Genomic DNA, 20,114 nt, shown 5'->3' on the forward strand with positions numbered 1-20,114 from the left:
GGAAAGCCTGAGGGCAGCTTCCACATAGGGAACACACTAACCTCCCCTGGATCCAGAGACTGGCCACCTTGGTGTCCCTACAAACCTGCATCTCGTGGTGTAAGCTAGCTGGGGACTGCTGGTGAGAGCTCTCAGGTGTCTGTCCCCACTGTGGCCTGGAACGATGTCTCTAGGGAGAAAGAGGATGCAACTGCTCTTCAGACCTTGTCAAGCTCATCCCCAGCCAGAAGCGAGGAGTCTGCAGGGCTCCAGGCTGACTTCCCCACTTGCTTGAGGCAGTGCTCAAAGGCTGCCGACAGCAAGATAAACTGACACTGGACTCCCTTTCCAGAGTCAGTCCAGAGAAAGGACACAAAAAAAGATAGAAAATGAAGAGCTTGGGCTTTCCAAGGCAATAGCACCACCTTGCAGTTGGCCAAGATGTGCTGTCTTTCCCCTCTGCCCAAAGCAGCTTCTGAGGTTCTGGGGAGACCTTCCCCCATCCAACACTGATCCATTCCACTTGGCCAGGTTAGACCTCCACTCACATGGTTAGGCCTTCCTCCCTTCCTGCCTGCCTGCCACCAAAAGTATGTGTGTATGTGAGAAAGAGAGAGAAAGAGAGAGAGAGAGAGAGAGAGAGAGAGAGAGAGAGAGAGAGAGAGAGAGAGAGAGAGAAAGGAGAGAGAGAGAGAGAGAAAGAGAGAGAGAGAGCGCAGCTGTCCTCCATGCCTGAGGTGGCACTCACATCCACCCTACCTCACCCCCTCACCCCCCCAGGTGCAAGCCTTGTTTCCCTTTGGGCATTAGTGGGGTTGGAGAGGCTCTGACTTGAGAGGGAAGCATTCCTAGAGGGCACCCACCTGAGAGCCGCGGTCTCCCTGCTATAACTCAGCCAGAAATGTGGTTGCTAGGCCTGGAGCAGGGCTGGGGGCTGGGTCACTCACCAGCCTTGTAACTGTGGGCAGTTTCCTAGGCCTTCTTGAGTCTTACTTAGCTTCTTCCTCTGCAAAATCTGACTTGCAGGGTTGTTGGGGGCATTAAAGAATAGGAACTGCTGCTCTAACGCACATGCTGGTGTCTGCCTTTCACAGAAAGAAGGACAGTGTGAGGCAGATGGCAGTGTTTAACCTCTGTCCCTGCAGATGTAGGAGGGGAGAGCTATGAGAAGGCATGTTCACAACCCAGGATCCCAGCACTTTCATCCTGAGTGAAAACCTCCTTAGAGAGTTTCTTTAACAAGTAAAATGCATTTCCACTGTCCTCGTTACCAGTCTCTCACTTGATCAAGCTTATACCCAGAACTCAACCAAATTAAATGTTTGGGTTTTTCATAGCAAACAATCATATAATCTACAAAGTATAATGACTTTATGTACCTTTAAAATAACTATATATCATAATTATACTCATTTTAAATAATTATACATTTATAAAACTTACAGACCATTGTTAAATGAATGTGGTTATGCAAAGCATTCTTATTCAGTCCCTAATTTTGGTAGAACAGAAATGGGGTTCTTACCTGGTCAGGGTCAGCCTGCACTGCTCTCCAAGGGAAAGCCTGAGAGCAGAGAGCCCACTAGGATGGGACAGGGACCTTCCCTGGAGATATGGCCTCCAGACTTAACTGCCTTTGATGATGCCTACTCACCCTGTATCCACCCTGACTTTTCCTAAACATTTGGTCCCAAACTGCAGCTTTTCAGTTCATAATCCTAATCATAATGATTGAGATTGGGGAAATATTTTAGTACTGTCCCTCCTACTCCATGCCTGCCATGTGGGAGGCTATCAACAGGACACCTGACTTTGACCTATCTCTAATCATTGTATCTTGGCCAAGTCAATTTCCTCATCCACAAAATGAGAACTGATTCAGGGAGAAAGATATTGAAGGGTGACTGTACCCTAAAGTCATGTTTGTGACAATTTTTGATCTCAAGAAAAAACAGAAAGTGCTTGGTATTATATTAATGATTTGCTTAAGACACATGAACTATGGAAAAATATATTAATATAGTCCTCATACCAACTGTTCGATTAAAAATGACTTCACCCAGCCAGTGTGGCTCAGTGGTTGAGCATTGACCCATGAACAGGAAATCACGATTCGATTCCCTATCAGGGCACAAGCCCTGGTTGTGGGCTCTGTCCCCAGTAGGGAGCATGCGGGAGGCAGCAGGTTGACATTTTTCATCTATGTTTCTATTTCTCCATCCCTCCTCTTTTGTCTCTAAAAAATCAATAAAAACATATATTTTTTAAAAATTACAATGATTTCAATGGAAGCTAAAATGTAGCTAACAAAATTCAACAATGCACACAGAAGTAGAGACTGATGAAACCTCAGGGTGGTCCTACCAAAATTAGGGACTGAATAAGAATGCTTTGCATGACCACATTCATTTAACAATGGTCTATAAGTTCTATAATGTATAATTATTTAAAATGAGTGTAATTATGATATATAGTTATTTTAAAGGTACATAAAGTCATTATACTTTGTAGATCATATGATTGTTTCCCCATGGCCAAGAAAGGAGCAACCAGAAAATTCAGGTTTCCAGTTGGACAAGCTTCATCAGGCAGTACAGCAGGGGAATGGCAGAGGTGTCTCTCCCATCCGACTTGCCCCCCAAGTGTGACCTTGAAGGACTGTTCTCACCTATACCTTCATCCTAAGTGGAACCCAGTTTCCACATTCCACATGGCTCTTCATTCAGACTGTTGAGTGTTGAGAGCATGAGGAAGAGTGAGGCTTGAGTTTTTATCCAGGCTGAATGGAAGGTGGGCTTCCCTAGTTGTTCAAATGGAGGAAGAGGGCTATGTGATTGCTACTTACCATGTTTTTGTGTTCTTCCTAGATTTCTCTCCAAAAGCTGGTAATGAAATGAGTCTGATGCATAAGGATATAAGGTAGTTCCCCAGCCCAGAAACATGCTATGCTAAAGGGGGTAGGCCCAGTGTAGACCACCTTTAAGAGATTTCCACTTCACAGGGCAGAGTGTAAATTCCTCTCCTAGCCTCAGAGGCCCTAAACCACCCTATGCTGCAGCTTCAGCTCTCCCTGGCCTTTCCCAGTTTCACTTTTACAGGTAGTAATACTGAAGCCAGGCAGTTTCACACCTCAATGCTTGTGTTTATGTTAGTCTCTCCACCTGAAATGCCTTCCACCCACCCTCTGTCTGGCTAATTCCTGCTGATTCTACAAGACCTAGCTCTCTGTGACATCCCCTCCCACCCAACACACACCTCAGTGTGTTCCTGTGAACCCACCAATTCCGCTACCCTGCGCCACCCTCAATGGAAGCTCTTATACAGAAAGCTTATGACCTGCCCCTTCCACGCCCCACTTGACCAGAAATGTCTCAAGGTCAGGCTTTATGGTATTATATTTTGTCTCCCTAGTGCCTGGCACATAATAGGAGCTCAACAGATATTTACTGAACCAAACCAAATGAATGAGAAGTACCTCAGATTCACATGTCTCGGTAATTTGATCACATTCAGAGGATTTGCTTATTGGTGCTTTTAAATATGTGATATTTTAAAGCCTCTGTATAGATGTGACTCCCTGTTCCCTCTATATTAAAAGTAAAATAAATTTAATAAGTTAACTGAAGGTATTTATTTGCATCTCAGAAGGTTGGGGGGGCAAGTTTCTTTTAAACATTAAGCCTCTGCTGGAACTTTTAGAAACTTGCCTTAGAGATCATTAACTTCTGGGGGAGGGGTGGGGACAGGAGTCATGGAGAAGTTTCCTCCAAGAATTTGAGTCCTGAGATGCCTCTGACAAAGGGAAGCAAGGAAAAAGATCTTGGAGCTGGACAGGATTAGTTCAGATTCTTCTCTACTTGCTGTGTGGCCCTGAGCAAGTCCCAAGAGATGATTTCACCTTGAATGGCATGAATAAGGAAGGCAGAAAGGCCACAGAAAGTAAAGGCCATTATGGCTGGGCTGCATATTTTGACTATTATAGTACTTCCGAAATTTTTTTGATTTTTTTTTTTTAAACTAAAGCTTTCCATGCTGAATGTGCAGAATACTGGCAGCACATACAGTGTGATGTGAGGGCCTCGTACTCCAGAAGGCCTGCCACTTACTAGCTCTGTGACCTTGGAAAACCACCTAAGGTCACAGAGCTAGTAACTCACTTTCCCCATCTGCAGAAAGGAGATAATACCCAGTACCCATCTTTTAAGGTTGCCCTATGAGATAAGGAATGCAGTGTGCTTAGCCCGATGCAGGTGCACAGTATGCTGTCCTAAATGGTACCCTATCATGAGGTGGTCAGTACTAAAGATCAGTGTGCCCTGTTGGAGAAACCACTTGCTCTAGTACTATGCAGGGGGAAGGGAGCTAACTGCAAGAGCACTGGGCCCAGACTCTGGAAACCACCTGTCACGAGAGCTGTGGGACCTTGGGCCTCTTCTGTATTTCAGAGGGGCTGCCCTGGTTCCTAAATTAGCTCAAGGCTGTTCTACCACAGCTTCCCAGAGAGTTGCTCTCAGGACTGGGCGCTTTGGCCCTGCCCACATGCCCCTCCTTCCGCAGGGGAATTCCTCACTAAAGAGGCCTCTGGAAAGGACCTCTATCCGCCACCAAACCCTCATGGTGTGGTCCTTACTGTTGCTATGCCTGTCATCTAGGTGGTGACTGTAGCGCACATATGCAAACAGAAGAGAGAAGCTTGCTAGCTGCAGGAAAGATGAATGGGCACTTTCCCTCTGTAGAGATTTCCGGACTTTCCCCGGCCCTAACTCTCTTGTTTCCCATCCTTTGTGAGAAAACAGGTTTGGAAATAGGCAAGGCTCCGGCACCTCCCTCTGGGTAGTGAGAAAGAAAGCTCCGGTTGGCTTGGGCCACAGATGCAGGTGAAGCTCTTTAACTGCTGCTTCTAGGTCTGGAAAAAGTGACGCGGTGTCTTCAGGGGTCCCCCCACCCCCACCCCCAGGCGCCTACCCCAGGGGGCTGGCAACGCAGGCACCAGGCTCTCCCTTTGGCAAGACAGGATGAGGGAACCCACCTCTACTCCGGTGACCCTCACACCTCTGCAAAACAGAAATTAATGACCTTGACCTCGAAGAAAATGGTGCCCCGCGCTGACGGGGACGTCCGGTGGCAGAGGGCTCCGGACTGACTCCCCTGGAAAAGCTGTCTAAACAAAGGGCATTCCTTAGCTTCACCCGGATAGCGGAGCCTCACTGGCAGCCTGGGGTGTAGAGTTACACGCATTCCCACGAAGAAGCTCGGGAAGAACGTATTGTTTTCTTAGCTTTTGCTCCCGTTGAGCCTCATCCCACAGCTGCGCTGCCCACAGCTGCCCCGGGGTCCGCCCCTGGCCACGAGGGGTCAGTCGGGCTAAGCACCCCGCGTCCCTGCGTCCCACGGGGCTCAGGCGGGTTCCTGAACTCAGCGGGGCCTCGCCTGCCCTCCCGCCCCTCTGACGTCTGCGAGACGCTTGCTCGCTCGCTCTCTGGGGCTCTGGCTGCTGCAGCCGGTGCCGAGGGGGCGAGGCCGGGCGGGGCAGGCCCGCTGCTCCAGCCCCTTCCGCTCCCCTCCAGGCTGCGCTCCGCTCTGCTCCGCTCCGCTCCGCTCTCCCTGTCCCGGCCCTGGAAGGCGCCAGGCTGGGCTTCTTTCCCCTTCGTGGCACAGCCACGAACTAGCAGCCGATGCCACAGCCATCCCTGCCTGACCTGCTTCCCTCCTCCGACCCGGAGGGAGGCCGCAGCTGGACCCCGCCCGGGCCCAGGGCTGACTGCGGAGCCGGGAGCGGAGCCTGGCCCCGGGGCCTGGGAAGGAGAGGGGACCAGAGGAGGGCTCGCTGGTCCAAGGATGGAGGGGATGGAGGAGCCAGAGGCCAGACCTGCCAGTGGGGGCCTTCAGTGAGTACGGAGGAGGAGGCGAGGAGCCAGCCGGCTGCGGGGTGGCGGGGTGGCGGAGCCGCGGAGCTGGAAGGGTTGGGGGAGGCCTGCCCTCCATGTCCATCTTCATTTCAGCCTTTCTGAGTTTGAGCAAATGCAGCATTAGGGCCATAGAATCACTCCAAGCAGCAGCACCTTCTGTCTCCCCAGGCCGCCGACAATGTCCCGCTGGAAGGTCTCCCTAGATGGATTAGCTGTGGAATACAGGTCTAGAGAGTTTACCGTCAGAAAGTTTATTTTTATTTAACCAAAACGACTCCCATTATATTCTAATCCCTTTTCCTCTAGATTGAACCTTAGAAGGGAGAAATCGGTGACTAGGCTGCAAAGAGAAAGTTGGTAGATCCTAGTTTAACTGGTAGAGTAGATGATCTCGGCCTTCTAAAGATAGTCCTTAAACTACACTGGCTGGAAGCTGGTGCGACATTTTGCACTGTGTGTACTTTGCTTTATGAAATGTGTACATACCTGAAACATGTATAAATTAAATTGTAATAAAAAAGTAGAGGAACTTACCAATTAAGATAATTCTATGGTGACTCTTTAGTCAATATATGAAGTAAATAATTAACTCCTAATTTGGAATATATGTAAATATGGATTTTTATACATGCCGTTTATTTCAAGTGGGACATATCTAGATGTATGATGTTGAGGGAACATTTTCTCAGAGTGCAGGGTAAATATCAAGACATTATGGCCCGTATGTGAGCACAGAACGACTTGGTGAATAAAATCCTGTGCTCACTTTCATTCCCTACAAAGAGACTGACAGCAAACTATGCCACCAAGGAGCTGTGTTGTCCTGGCAAGTCACTGAAGCCCGTAGTCTGGATCATTCTCATTATAGAATAAGGGGGGCGGGGTTAAGTGACCACTGAGTGCTTTGGAAGAGCCATGGCTTTGAAACAAAAAGCTTTGCATTCCAAACCGGCTTCCCCTTAGCACCTCTGTGGCATAATCTTGCTGTACCTCAGGTTCGCAGTCTGAAAGTGAGGATCATAATGCTGTGTGGCTGAAGGATGTAAGGATTATTTGAGAGAGTGTGTGTTTGAAAGCACTTGCAGGCCTGCCTGGAGCAGATGCTGGTAGGAGCTAGTGACTGATCATGGCCACCCTTTGAACACAGCACCATGGTGTGTCCTGTGGTTTGGAGGGAGGGAGTGTGTTGTGTGTGTGTGTGTGTGTGTGTGTGTGTGTGTGTGTGGTGGTGGGGAGAGGGGGAGGTGGAGGCATGGGGCACCTTCCACCCAACAGACAGATCCCGAGGGCCTGTGTGATATCACATCTTCACTGAGATCACCTGCCAGGAAAACAAGAGCCAGGCATTGGGAGATCTGACCTGGCTTTTCACTTTGGTCCACATCTGGCTTAGAATTAGTTGTTTGATGTTTGTGCCCCCTCTGTAAAACGGAGTTAGAAAACCCAAATTTAATAATATCTTTTTGTATCATTCAGTGAATTTTGCTTTTCAAAGTGCTTTCACATTATCTACAGGATATTTATTCCCTGCTCTGCCCCCAGATTATTCTTGTCTGGACAGGGCTCAATATGAAGGCACTTTGGGGACCCAGGAAGTTGCTGGAGCTAGCCAGGTGTGGGGTCTAAGGAGCTCTGTCTATTTTATTTTCCAGAGAATCCAAAATAGAGAGCAGAATAGCCAGCTCCATGGAAGTGACCTCAGCTATGGAGAGAAGTGGCACTGAGTCACAGCTCAATAATGGACAACTCCCAAGACCCTGGTCCTGCCCTCAGGAAGACAGAACACCCAGCCAGATGGCCCCCCACCCTCCCAGGGCATGGGGTATACAGCCCCAAGGACCCTCCGTGCTGGAGTCCAAGGTCAGGGCCTTGAAGGAAAAGATGACAGCAGGCAAACAGGGGGCAAGCCCCTGCCTCACTACCCATGAGAGACCATCCCCCAAGAAACCCAAATGCCGACGAGTCAAAGGGGGTGGAGCCAGAGATCCATCAGCAGGGTCTCCCTTGCTGGATACGGCTGTGGTTCTCCATGCTCAGAACCCGAACGAAGGACAGCTGGACAACAGTGCCAATGAGAAGGAACTTGCCATGAATGGGAGCCCCAGACCTCCCAGGCCGCCCACCCCTAGGCTGGAGTGCTACAATGAGAGGAGCCTGTGGACTCTGCCTGACCATGAGAGGAGTCTGCTGCCAGGCTCCAGCTCTTTGCAAGACAGCTCCATCCACAGAGTCACTTCAGGACGACCTAGGGGCCCTAGACCTTGTGACAGAATTACCCACATGCCCAACCTGAGGAAAGGAAGGTCATGCCCCCTTCAGGATGATCTATATTCAGGGGAAGACCTGGACAGCTTGTCTCTAACCTCTGAGGAGGACTTTGTCCCGAGACCAGGCCTGCTAGGGGGCCTCTGGAGAGCCGGAGACCTGGGGGCTCTGGGCACTGGGCACAGCGCCTTGCCCCTGTCTGAACAGGTGGAGAGGAACCGCCTTCTTCTGCAGGAGATGCTCATTGTTGGGGGGCAGGGCCCCCCCAAGGTGGGAGTCCCAGCTCGGACTCTCTCCTGGGACAGAGCTGTATCAGGTGAGGCTCACTCTGCAGGTCTGGGTGGTGGGGACAGCAGAAGGGAGTCCAGAAGGAAAAGCAGGAGCTGGGGCAGGAGAGGGAGGAGTGCTGCCTGTCACCAGAATCATCAGGATGTCCTCTTATTCTTGGCTTTGACATAGATTGTTTACCCACTCCCCCCACAGCCAGTCCTATCTGCTGAGTACCCCCATGACTCCCCAGGCCAATGGGAGGCCACCCTCTGTGCTTGGGGATGGCGGCTACCATAGCTTCTTTCCTGTGGCAAGTAACCTCTTCTAGAGGCTCTTTGCATCTCCCTCCAATGATGCCCTCACCACCAAGTGGCTAAGTATCTTGTCAGGTGGACTGAACTCAGGCAGTAGCACCACTGGGCTGTGCAAGTGTTCAAGCCTGAGAAGACACTTCTGTCCCTTCTTTTCTTCCTATTCCAAGAGCTCACTCCTCATACACTCCTGAGAGAGGTCCTGGGTGGGCCCCTTAGCCCACGGTAGGGCCTACCACAGCCACTGTGACAGGCCATGCCTCCACCTCTCAGGCGGAGACAGAGGCAGAGGAGAGGAGCAGGTTTATCTGGGAAGTAAATGGCTTCTGGAGACACTTTTCTCCTGGACATTCATCAAGTGGCAGTGGAGAGCCCAGTTTCTGGCTCCGCCCTGATCTCTGCTTCTGTTCTGGGTCCTAGAGCAACCGCCCGGGGACATGGACTGGGACTCAGGCATCTCCCTGCAGGACTCAGACCAGAACAGGTAAGAACTCACAGTGCACCCTTTCTCCTTCCCTCCTCACCATTGTCCCTCCATTTACCTATCAATGGGAGAGTAGGAGACCTTGAGAAAGCACAAGGGCAGATCAGGGGTCAGTGGGCACTATGGATTGTCAACTCTGAGACCGAGGTAGGGGTGTCGAACTCAATCAGAGAAGGGGCCAAAATCTAAAATCCAGCCTAAATCGCGGGCCGAATGGTTTACTGAACAGTCATAAACTGACAATGTCATAAACTGACAGCGGAGTGCAGTGATGACAGCGCGGTGCGGGCCACATTGCAAGGCCTGGCGGGCTGGATTTGGCCCGCGGGCCTTGTGTTTGACACATGTGAAGTAGAGGGTGCCAGTTACCCCATGTCCCAGGCTGGGCCTGCCTGCTACTTCAGCAAAACCACTCACCATGCAGAACATTGCAAACGACGTGATCTTGCTTTGTGGGATTCGGTTCCCCTGCCTGGCCTCAGTTTCTTCATCTTTAAAGTGGGACAAATAGTATGTGTGTGGTTGATTTCATAGTACTGTGTGAGTCTAAAAGGAAATAGCAGTTGTAAAAACCCTTAGGGAAAGTGTACAAATGCAAAGCACTTATTGCCCCAATTCCTTTCCCAGTCGAGGTGGTGTGCTCCGGTCATGTATAGGGTCTCTCCTCCTCCAATCTCACCCTGCTATCCCACAGAGCTTGCTCTGGCCACTCTGCCAGTGTCTTGGGGAAAGTGGGCACACTAAGTGATTAGGGGGGTGGGCAGTGTCCTGACTGGGAAGGATGGTCAGAGTTCACTTACAGTGGGAGTTCAGGGGGCATCTGTGAGTCTGAGCTGCTGCCCACTGCTGTCTGCTCAGAGATTGGCCTCAACCCTGGCCTGGTACATGTTTCATATAGCCCAGTGTTTGGAGCCATTTTTGTTCAAAAGTCAGGTTCTGGATCTTCTGGGCCCCTAGGATCAGGAGGTCATGATGAGTCCTGGGGGTGAGCATGGGGGAAGCGACAGTCCTGTACCTCCCAGGATTCTCTGGGCTGTAGGACACCCAAGGCAAGAATGAAAGGAAGAATGGCTGAGCCCTGCCTACCCTGCTTGTCCCCACCATTCCCCGTCCTGCCTACTGATTCAGATATAGACCCAAAGGAAAAGTAGAGGGAAGCCCTCTTAACACTCCCCAAACCACCAAGACCAAAACTAGAAAGAAAAAGTAACTTAACCATTCACCAGTGTTTTTAAATACCGTGCTCCTGGCGCATCTAGTGTTCTAAATCCTAGATGGAGAGGGAAGGATGCTAACTTAACACTTGAAGCCCTACCACACAGCTGGTGCCACTTGGGACTTGATGCCATGTCATCACACACACCTCACACTAAAATCTCATTCAGGTCCCAACCTTTATGAATAGAGGGGCTCAAGAAAGCCAATTTAATAAGTCACCGTTGGGGAGTCAGGCTGAAATTCAGGAAAAGGAAGCCCTCCTTCCTGGCCACCAGAGCTGAGCAGGCCATTGTCCCTCCACCTGGGGTGTCTTGGACACCTGCCCCCACACACTAGGCGGCCAGCCCAGTGGGGAACGTGTTAGCCTTCACTTTGATGTCCTAGGAAAACTCTGTGCAGCTCCACCCAGATCCTTTGCAAGGTGTTCGATGAAGCATGTTCTAAGCAGTCCTTCGTAAGGATGCCCTCTGTTCCTTCTCTGCTGAGAGAAGCTCCTGTTTGTGGTCTAGGCCGCTGGTTCCCTCGGCTACCCAACAGCCTCCTCTCTGGAAGATGATTTCCTGTGAGGCCCTGTCAAAGGTTTTTGAAAGTCTAAAGCAAAAGCACCACCTCGCCCCCTCTAGCTTCGAGATGGTGTGTCACTTCCAAACACGACTTCCCTTACAGACGACTACCAGGCCGTCTCTTTGGCAGGGGACTTCAGTTCCTGTTTTAGGGATTGCATTCTTTACTCCGTGGGGGGGGGGTGAGAGTAATTTAACAAACAAGCAGTGCTACTAATAACAGCAATAATCACAGCAGCCGAAACCGGTTTGGCTCAATGGATAGAGCGTCGGCCTGCGGACTGAAAGGTCCCAGGTTCGATTCCAGTCAAGGGCATGTATTAATACCTTGGTTGCGTGCACATCCCCAGTAGGGGGTGTGCAAGAGGCAGCTGATCGATGACTCTCTCATCGATGTTTCTATCTCCCTCCTCTCTGTACAAAATCAATAAAATATATTTTTTTAAAAATAATCACAGCAAATGTGAACAGCTCTATGCTAACCTCCTTAAAGGGACTCAGGTCTCACTTAACTACTGAGCCCTTAGTCAGCAGATGGGGAAACTGAGACTTCACCCCTCAGTAACCTGTCAGGGTGACACAGCTGGTAAGTGGCAGTCCAGAATATGAGCCTAGGCAGGCTGTCCAGAGCCACCGCTCTTGGCTCTGGCCTGTCAGCAGCCTGCAGCCCGGAGAAGAAGGCACCAAGATAAGGTCCCTGCCTCATGAAGCACACAGCCCAGAGTAAAAAGTCCCAGCCTTCCTTACCTCTTCCCTCCCTCACTTAGGAAACCACACACCATATGACAGCAGGAGTGCTCTATCCTTGGTCATCCAAAAGGCTAGATAATGTACAAAAATGGAACAAATACTGGGCAGAAAGCTTATATCTATTCTGTACACTATATGTTTTCTCTACCTGCCTCACCCTATAAACTGGGAAATGTCAGTTGGTGTTAACATTCCAAATTATTTCCCTAAATCATCTTCCTGGGATGGAAGGGTTAAACCCAGTCTTGTTGGAGCTTATTGTTTTAACCCAGGGTTATGACGGCTGCAGAAAGAGAACTTGAGGTCTCCACCTGCCTGTGTGCCTTTAACACGAAACTGGCTTGGATGGAAAAGTCAGGGGAGAGCGGGGGGGGGGGGGGGGGGGGCTGCCCTTTGTCCTCGGGAAGCCGAAGCCGCTTAGGACCCTGGAGGTTGGAGGGGCAAAGGGAAGGGCCAGAATGCTCACATGGAATTCCACTTGTCTTTGTAGGGTTTGCTGCTCCTTGGGAGCCAAACATCTGTGGTGTGAACCCCACAGGGAGAGAGTGTCAAAGTCTCCCCACCCCACTTTGGGGTACACTCACAGACTCACAGGGTAGTGAGTCCTCTCCCCTATTAAGTGCCTGCTGTTTACAGGTGGGGAAACGGAGGCCCAGGGAGGAAAAGTACTCAGCCACTTGACCCCTATGCCCTCCCCCCTGGGCAAATGAGCCCAGATGTGCAGGCTTTCAAGAACGGGGCCAAAGCTATCTGTTCTCAGGTGGAATTGCCTTTATCTAGCCATGTACTAACTGCCCAACCCTTTCAGGAGACTTCCCAGAATTGTGAGAGCTGGGATTGTGGGTGATAGGCCATGATGGGAAGGGTTTGGCTCCAGGGCTGTGTGCCCTTGGCAGAAGCCAAGGTCAGATTAGACTGGAAAGGCTTCCTCAGATGGAGGAGTCTGAACCTGCCTGTCTGCTGGGGTTGGCACCCCGGCAGTGGACCAGTACGACACGGCCAAAGGAGGTGGGCAGTTAGACTGTGGCAGGCCCACCGTCCCTCAGGACCATACTGCCTGCCCCCTATCACGGGAGAAAGACCACCTTCCCTCCAAGGGCTGGGCAGTGCCTACCCTCTCCTGGGTGTACCATAACTAGCAATTGCCTCCCCCGCTAACCTTGGCTGCCATCTGTGAAGGTGACTGCCACTCTCCCCCTTTCTCCGTTTGTTACTGCATGGATGCCTCCAGGCGCCCCAAAAGCCCTGTTTTTCTAATCAGTGGAAAAAACAGCTTTGTGTGTCAGGAACCAAAGCAGGGCAGCTAATGGGGGGGAAAAATAAAAAATCAACCATTCCAATTGGAGGGACAGAAGGGAAATAGAAACCCGGGGCAAGGCCGATCTTGGCAGCATCTGGCCAGCTGCCTGGGGCCCTCCTGCCTGCCCACCGGGTCTTGTGACAAATGCCCTCCGACAGCCAGGGAACCGCAGCTGTCACCGGAAGGCTCCGAGTTTTCAGGCTGGCAGCCAGAGGCCCGCAGCTGCAGGGGCGGCTCTCCGGGCTGGTAACCTCATTATCTCTGCTGTCGGAGCAGGAGCCCCAGGGAGCAGAGCTGCTCTCGGCAGTGTGCTGGAGGAGCCGCCTGCTTGGGAAGCCGTGCAGAGGGAGGCCTCTCCTGCCAAAAGAGGCTTCGCAGGGCAGCAGGCCTGGAGACTCGCTTGCACATCACTCTAGTCAACCCTTCTGGTTCCAAAACTGTGCCTGGGCCCTGCCAGGGTTCATGGGCACAGATGGTGCCTTTATACCAGCAGCACTTTTTGTTTTCTTGGGCTTCAAAGCAAGGTGAGGCACAAAAAATAAGAAAAAGGAAGGAAGGAAGGAAGAGAGGGATAGAGAAAAAGAAAAAAAATCTTAGACTGCCCAGAGCTTATCTAAGGATGTCCCAAGAGGATGTCGGAGTTATGCCACTCACATATCTGTCACCTGTCATCTAGGAAACTACTTGGCACCTTCTCCCTATCAGCCCAAGGCCCATTTCTCCAGGTTACATGCGGGTGGGAAGGAACGGGGCAGGCAGAGATCTAGGTCTGCTGAACCTCTCCCTGCCTGAGCTTCTTCCTGTGGGCCTCCCTGGTGAGGCCGGGGCAGCCACGGGGGATACTGAAGTCACGTCAAAGAGCATGTCTGACTCTGGCCACAAACATCCTCAGCCTGACCCTGGGACCCAGGAAGAAAAGGGGACAGAGGATACGGGAAGGATGCTGGAGGCAGTGGGGCGGGCTATCGTCTGCTCTGCTCTCAACTGATGTTCGACCTTGAGCAACGTGCCAAATGTGCCTCTCTGCTCCGGAACACCCCCATCTGTCAGATGGAGAGGACACCTGCCTCCGGCCAGCCTGGCTGGGCGCATGAACTCTGTGGAGAGAAACATCTTATCAGGGGGAGGCTGTGGGGATGCTGTTACTGCTGTAGCCCGGCGCTGGCTGTATGTCACTGTCTGCAAGGCAGCGTTGAAAAAGGGCTGCTGTCATTTTCTGCAGCTCTGGACTGGCTGGGAAGGCAGCACAATGTGTCGGTGATGAGGGCTGGTGAGGAGGACCCTTATAATTATGAAAATCAAGCCATTTGCCAACTTGGTATGGGTCCAGCTTAATTTCTCCCAGCCTTCAACGGATGCCTGATGGGTCTGGTTTGGGACTGAGGCAGAAAAACACCGGGACCTATAAAAATGTCATCGCTCCAAGGAGGAAAGCTGCAATGGGCAGAGCCCTGAGTCCCTGTGCCTGTGCGGGGAGCGCAGGGTGTGCTCGGGAGCTTGAGAGGGTATGTGTGGGTGCAAAGAGACAGAAGGAGAGGGGGAGATGATGCGTGTAAAGACCATCTGGCTGGGCACAGGCCCAACCCAACAACCGAGGCCCTTTTCTCTCCCTCCTCCAGCCATTATAACTCCTGCTGTCTGCCGGGAAAGGAACAATAAAGTAATCTGGAGACTCCTCCACACTTTTCTAGATCCTCCTGGGGTCTCGGCCACTGGTCCCCGAGCAGATGCTCAGGGCGGGCCAGCTCTGCAGCCCTGTCCAGAGTAGCTCAGGGCCGGGCGCCTTCTGTGGAAGTTGGACAAGGAAGGAGGCCCATGCAGGGTTTTCCTGGCATTGCCGTGCTAGATACTGTTAAAGCCCTCCTAATCCGTGTTATTTTCTTCTAATCCCTCCCCCGCTTGCTCCTGCCTGTGCGCCACCCTGCAGGACCTTTGGCCCCAAGCCGGAGCCCGTGCTGAGGAGCCCCAGGCACGAGGAAGCCAAGCACCTGCTGCAGCGCGCCCGCATGAAGGCCAGGACCCGACCCCTCCGTGCCAGCCATGATATCATACCCACCATTGGCCCCATTGACCAGAGTGGCCGGTGAGTGGGGCCTGGGCCAGGGAAAAGAGATGGGACCTAGCCTAGCCAAAATGCCTCTGCTCACTCCTCCCGTGTGTGTGTGTGTGTGTGTGTGTGTGTGTGTGTCTCCCATATCGGGTGCTTGCTTTAATTCATTTAGTTGGTCAACATACTTTTTACTGAGGGCCTAGGGCAGGGGTCCTCAAACTTTTTAAAGTGGGGCCAGATCACGGTCCCTCAGAGAGCTGGAGGGCCGGACTATATGAACTACTAATTCCTACTGTAACACCTCGGCTGCGCTCACTGCCCAAAAAACCTGGCGGGCCGGATCAGACTCCTCTGCGGGCCACATGTGGCCCGCGGGCCATAGTTTGAAGACCCCTGGCCTAGAGTGTTCAGCATTGAGGGTTCAAAGATGAATGAAACATAATCTGAGCTCCCTGAAGGGACAAAAGTCACTGTCTCCAGGGAGAAAGGCAGGCAAGGCGATCAATACAATTATGTGGATCGTGGTGTAGGGAGAAAGATGTGTTTGCAGGGCAGGAAATAGTACCTTCACCTGGGAAGGACTGGGAGGCTCAAGAGGAGGTGGTTTCTAGGTTAGGGCTTGAAGGACACGTGCATATTCACTGGACAAACGAGGGAGGCAGAGGTGAGCATCCCAGGGCAGAAACCACGAGCAGAAGCACTGTGCTCAGGAGTTCAGCCAGGCTGGAGCCTGAGGACCTGCTGGGTGCATGGTGTGCAGGCCAGAGAGCTCCATGCAGGCCAGTCGTGCAAGCCTCCAGGCCTGCTGAGCAGTTTGCATGTCTCTCATAACAGCGAGGCATCACAAAGCGTTTCAGGCAGGTGGGTAGCATGATCACATTTGTGATTCAGTAAAGTGGTCCTGGCTGCAAGGATGTGTTGGATCTCGGGTTCGGGGGGCAGAGAGGAGACTGCACCATGCTCCTGGTGCAATGTGATAGGGAGGAGGGTTTGGAGACAAGAGATTACTGAGAGCCAGAAGGAAGCAGCTTTAATGAGGCAGCAGTTGAGTGGTTAGAAGACTCTGGAACCAGACCACTGGGTTGAATTTTGGCTCTGCCACTTTTTAGCTGTGTGTCTTTGGGGAAGTCTCAGTGCCTCAGTTTTCTTATCTGCACAATGGGGATTATAATAGAGCCTATGTTACAGAGTTGTTGTGAGGGTTATAGGAGTTAATAAGTACATGTAAAGTGCTTAGAATAGCTCCCAGCACATAGTGAGTACTCTGTGAGTGTTACATCTTAAAAGTAATTTAAAGTAGTCTCCACTTGTCCACTGGGGATATGTTCCAAGATCGCCAATGGATGCCTGAAACTAGAGATAGTACTGAACTATCCTATGTTTTTCCTCTACATTCATACCTTTTCACTTAAAGGGAGCACATTATAGCTTCTTTTTGGCATATCCAAACTGTCAACAGCACTACTATTGCTCTTTGGGGCTATGATTAGGTGGAATAAGGGCTACTTGAACACAAGCACTGCGATACCACACAGTTGATCTGATAACTGAGAGAGCTACTGAGTGACCAGTGGGCGGAGAGCATATACAGTGTGGAGACTCACTAAACAAAGGGATGATTCATGTCCCTGGTGGGATGGTGTGGGACAGTACAAGATTTCATCACATCACTGAAATGGCATGCAGTTTTAAACTTCTGAATTCTTTATTTCTGGAGTTTTCCATTTAATATTTTCTGACAGCTGTTGACCGCAAGTAACTGAAATCACGGAAAGTGAAATCCACAGAAAAGGGAGGACTACCGTAATTAAACAGATGTAGGAAGTAGGAGAGGAGAGGCATCCAGGACGGAGCTCAGGGTTCTGACTTGGTGTCTGAAGGTTCGATGGGATCTTAGGCAAGGAGTGAAGCCTAGGTGCTGGGTCAGACTTTGAAGGGAGTTAGCCCCAGAACACCCACTGGAGACCCTTATCAGGCAGTTGGTTATGGGATCTGCAGAGGAGGAGAGAGGTCAGAACTACAGATTTGGGTATTACCCTGTTTTCATGATGCTGGAGCTGTGGGTGAGCCTGAGTGCAACACGGATGGACATATAGGAAAGAAACAGGTTCAAGGACATTCAGACCAGCACTTCACATATGTGGCTGCTCCCTAAGCGATACCCTGTCACCATCATTGTGACTGTTCCATGTATGGTGCACTGCAAGGAACCACTTACATGTGGAGTTCTGGGCCTGAGGTGAGAATGCCAGCCCATGTCAGATTGCACCAGGCCTGAGCAGGACCCTCTCTGTGGTTGACAAGGCCTGTGGCTTCCGTGGCATGGCGGGCATGGTGGGCCTGCCAGTTTTCATCACTACGTGGCACTAGGGGAAATGAAGATTCTCAGTGGAACTGGACCACATGCTCTTTGATGCTGAATCTACTCATGAAAGGGTGAGGACCTTCACATCACCATTGAGATGACTCCAGTGTGAGCAGAGGGCTGTGGCCTGCCTCTGTGTTCAGTGTCAGTGTGACCCTTAGGAGAGGGGCTCAGGAGACCCCATACCCTGGCAACAGGTGCCAAACAGGCTACCCTTTTATTTCCACATTTTGTGCCTTGTCTTCCTCTGGGTGGAGAGCACTAGTTATGAATGGGCATGGCTTCTCTGAAGCAACCTAACCATTCTCTGCATGTATGTAAGGGCTACTTGAACACAAGCACTGCAATACCGCACAGTTGATCCGATAACTGAAAGAGCTACTAAGTGACTAGTGGGCAGAGAGTATATACAGTGTGGAGACACACTAAACAAAGGGATGATTCATGTCTCATACTCCCATGGAACCCTCCTCTTTCACTTTCCATAGGTCAGTGGTCGGCAAATTGCGGCTTGCGAGCCACATGCAGCTCTTTGGCCCCCTGAGTGTGGCTCTTCCACAAAATAACACATCCTGGGCAAGTCTATTTTGAAGAAGTGGCGTTAGAAAAAGTTTAAGTTTTAAAAATTTGGCTCTCAAAAGAAATTTCAATCATTGTACTGTTGATATTTGGCTCTGTTGACTAATGAGTTTGTCGACCACTGCCATAGATATATAGGTTGGATTGGGTAGCCTCACATAGGCAAGTCTATTTGCAAAATATACTCGACTGCGTAAATGTACTCGTGCGTGCTTCCTCTTCCCTGAATCGTGACAGCAGCTCACAACAACCCAATCACTGACCTTAAAGTAGGTTCTCCTCTGCCAGCCTGTCCCCTGGCCGTAGAAATGCTATCGAAAAGCAAGGTGACCCACTTTAGCAGCTGCTGTGTCCAGAAAGGAATTACTTTGATTTGGCAGCACTGGTGAATCCTCAGAGGGTAGAGCTGAAAAATCAACGCCAGATGGCTTGCTACAGATGCTTTTAAAGGTTACGCTTGTCAAATCGCCCTGGAGAGCCATGCTGAGTTAACATGGAGATGCCACATAGGCCCTGGGCCCTGGTTAGATGCCCCAGCCCAGAAGCATCACTCCTTCCAAAGAGCAGTGAAAGATGACGGAAGAGTGGGGGGAGGCAGAGCCATCCCCAGTTGTATCCTAGGTCTAGTGGAGACGGCTGGGGCAGCTGGAACAGACAGACAGGCTTTGCCAGGAGGTGAAGAAGTAGCAGTAGCTGCATTCCCTGGAAACACATCAGCATTGATATCAAGCAGCTCCTGGAAATACACGCTCTTGCCGTTTGGGGGACAGATACACTATTGGTCTTATCTCAGGAGGATAAACATGTCAGCAAGATGCAGGACCTGGGAGGTGGCACCATAAGTGCCATTTCCTGGGTCAGAAAGTGGCTGGTTAAAAACTGTAGAGCTTGTGTGGGACGTATGGAGAGTGTGGTGAGGACAGCATTGTTATAGGAAGTGGGCTCTGGAAGATGGCCTTCCCATCCTTCCCACAGGCCTTTCAGCCCAGGTTCTGAGCCTGACAGAGTCCTCCCCGAGGGTGCATACTGAGGTACCTGCTGGCTGAGAAGCTTAGCAGGGTGGGATTTGCTCACTGCTGAAGTGCCTTGTTTGCTCTGCACTTGTCTTCCGAATCCTCATGGCACCTTTCTGCACTGTCCCAGCACTGCTGGTGGAGGCCTCTGGGTTTTAATACTTGAGTTGAAGGTGCCTTATGTGATTAAGAAATCCTTCAGTTCTCCTTTGGGAACAAAAATATTATTTCTATCTTTGGCATGAATTCCATGCCAAATTCCATGACTCAATTCACCATCTTGTATTAAAAGTTAAGCTGAAACCGGTTTGGCTCAGTGGTAGAGCGGGTTTGCGGACTGAAAGGTCTCAGGTTCGATTCCGGTCAAGGACATGTACATTGGTTGCGGGCACATCCCTGGTAGGGGGTGTGCAGGAGGCAGCTGGTTGATGTTTCTCTCTCATTGACGTTTCTAGCTCTCTATCCCTTTCTCCTCCTCTCTGTAAAAAATCAATTAAAAAAATATATAAAAAGTTAAAGTCAGCCCGACTGGAATAGCTCAGTGGTTGAGCATCGACCCATGAACCAGGAGATTAAGGTTCCATTCCCAGTCAGGACACATGCCCAGGGTGCAGGCTCGATTCCCAGTGCGGGGCACGCAGGAGGCAGCTGATCAATGATTCTCTCTGATCATTGATGTTTCTCTTTTCCTCTCCCTTCCTCTCTGAAATCAATAAAATTTATTTAAAAAAATAAAATACAAGTTAAGGTCAGTGATGTGGCTGGCAGGACCTGGATCTTTTTTTTAGATGCCCTTCCTCTGGTCCTGACAGCCTAAAGTGATCCAGGTGTAGGTGGGTCCTCAGGGAGGAAGAAGTATGGTACTTACTCACCTGGCCTCTGACAGAAAGATGGGTCCATTCGCACAGTGGTCTGAAAGTCAGGTAACCTGGCTTTAGGATACCCTGGTGTGAGGTCTGACTTGACCACCAAGCACAGTGTCTCCCAGAGCACAGGCTAGTGACAGAATGCAGAGACTTTTCCTAGCACAGTAATTCTCATCACAGCGTTTCAGGATG

At 50.9% G+C, this 20,114-nt stretch overlaps 1 protein-coding gene across 1 annotated transcript in view; it reads left to right on the forward strand.

The window, feature by feature from the left end:
- KIAA1614 overlaps window positions 1-20,114 on the forward strand; it is a 52,611-nt gene that overhangs the window by 1,848 nt on the left and 30,649 nt on the right. The window contains exons 3-5 of the mRNA XM_084866128.1: window positions 7,541-8,469; window positions 9,155-9,218; window positions 14,977-15,132. Of these exons, the coding sequence (XP_084722254.1) occupies window positions 7,541-8,469; window positions 9,155-9,218; window positions 14,977-15,132 (1,149 nt within the window). The remainder of the gene's footprint in view (window positions 1-7,540; window positions 8,470-9,154; window positions 9,219-14,976; window positions 15,133-20,114) is intronic.

The sequence above is a fragment of the Pipistrellus hanaki genome, assembly GCF_964339955.1.
Source record: "Pipistrellus hanaki genome assembly, chromosome: 18".
Taxonomy (NCBI): Eukaryota; Metazoa; Chordata; class Mammalia; order Chiroptera; family Vespertilionidae; genus Pipistrellus; species Pipistrellus hanaki.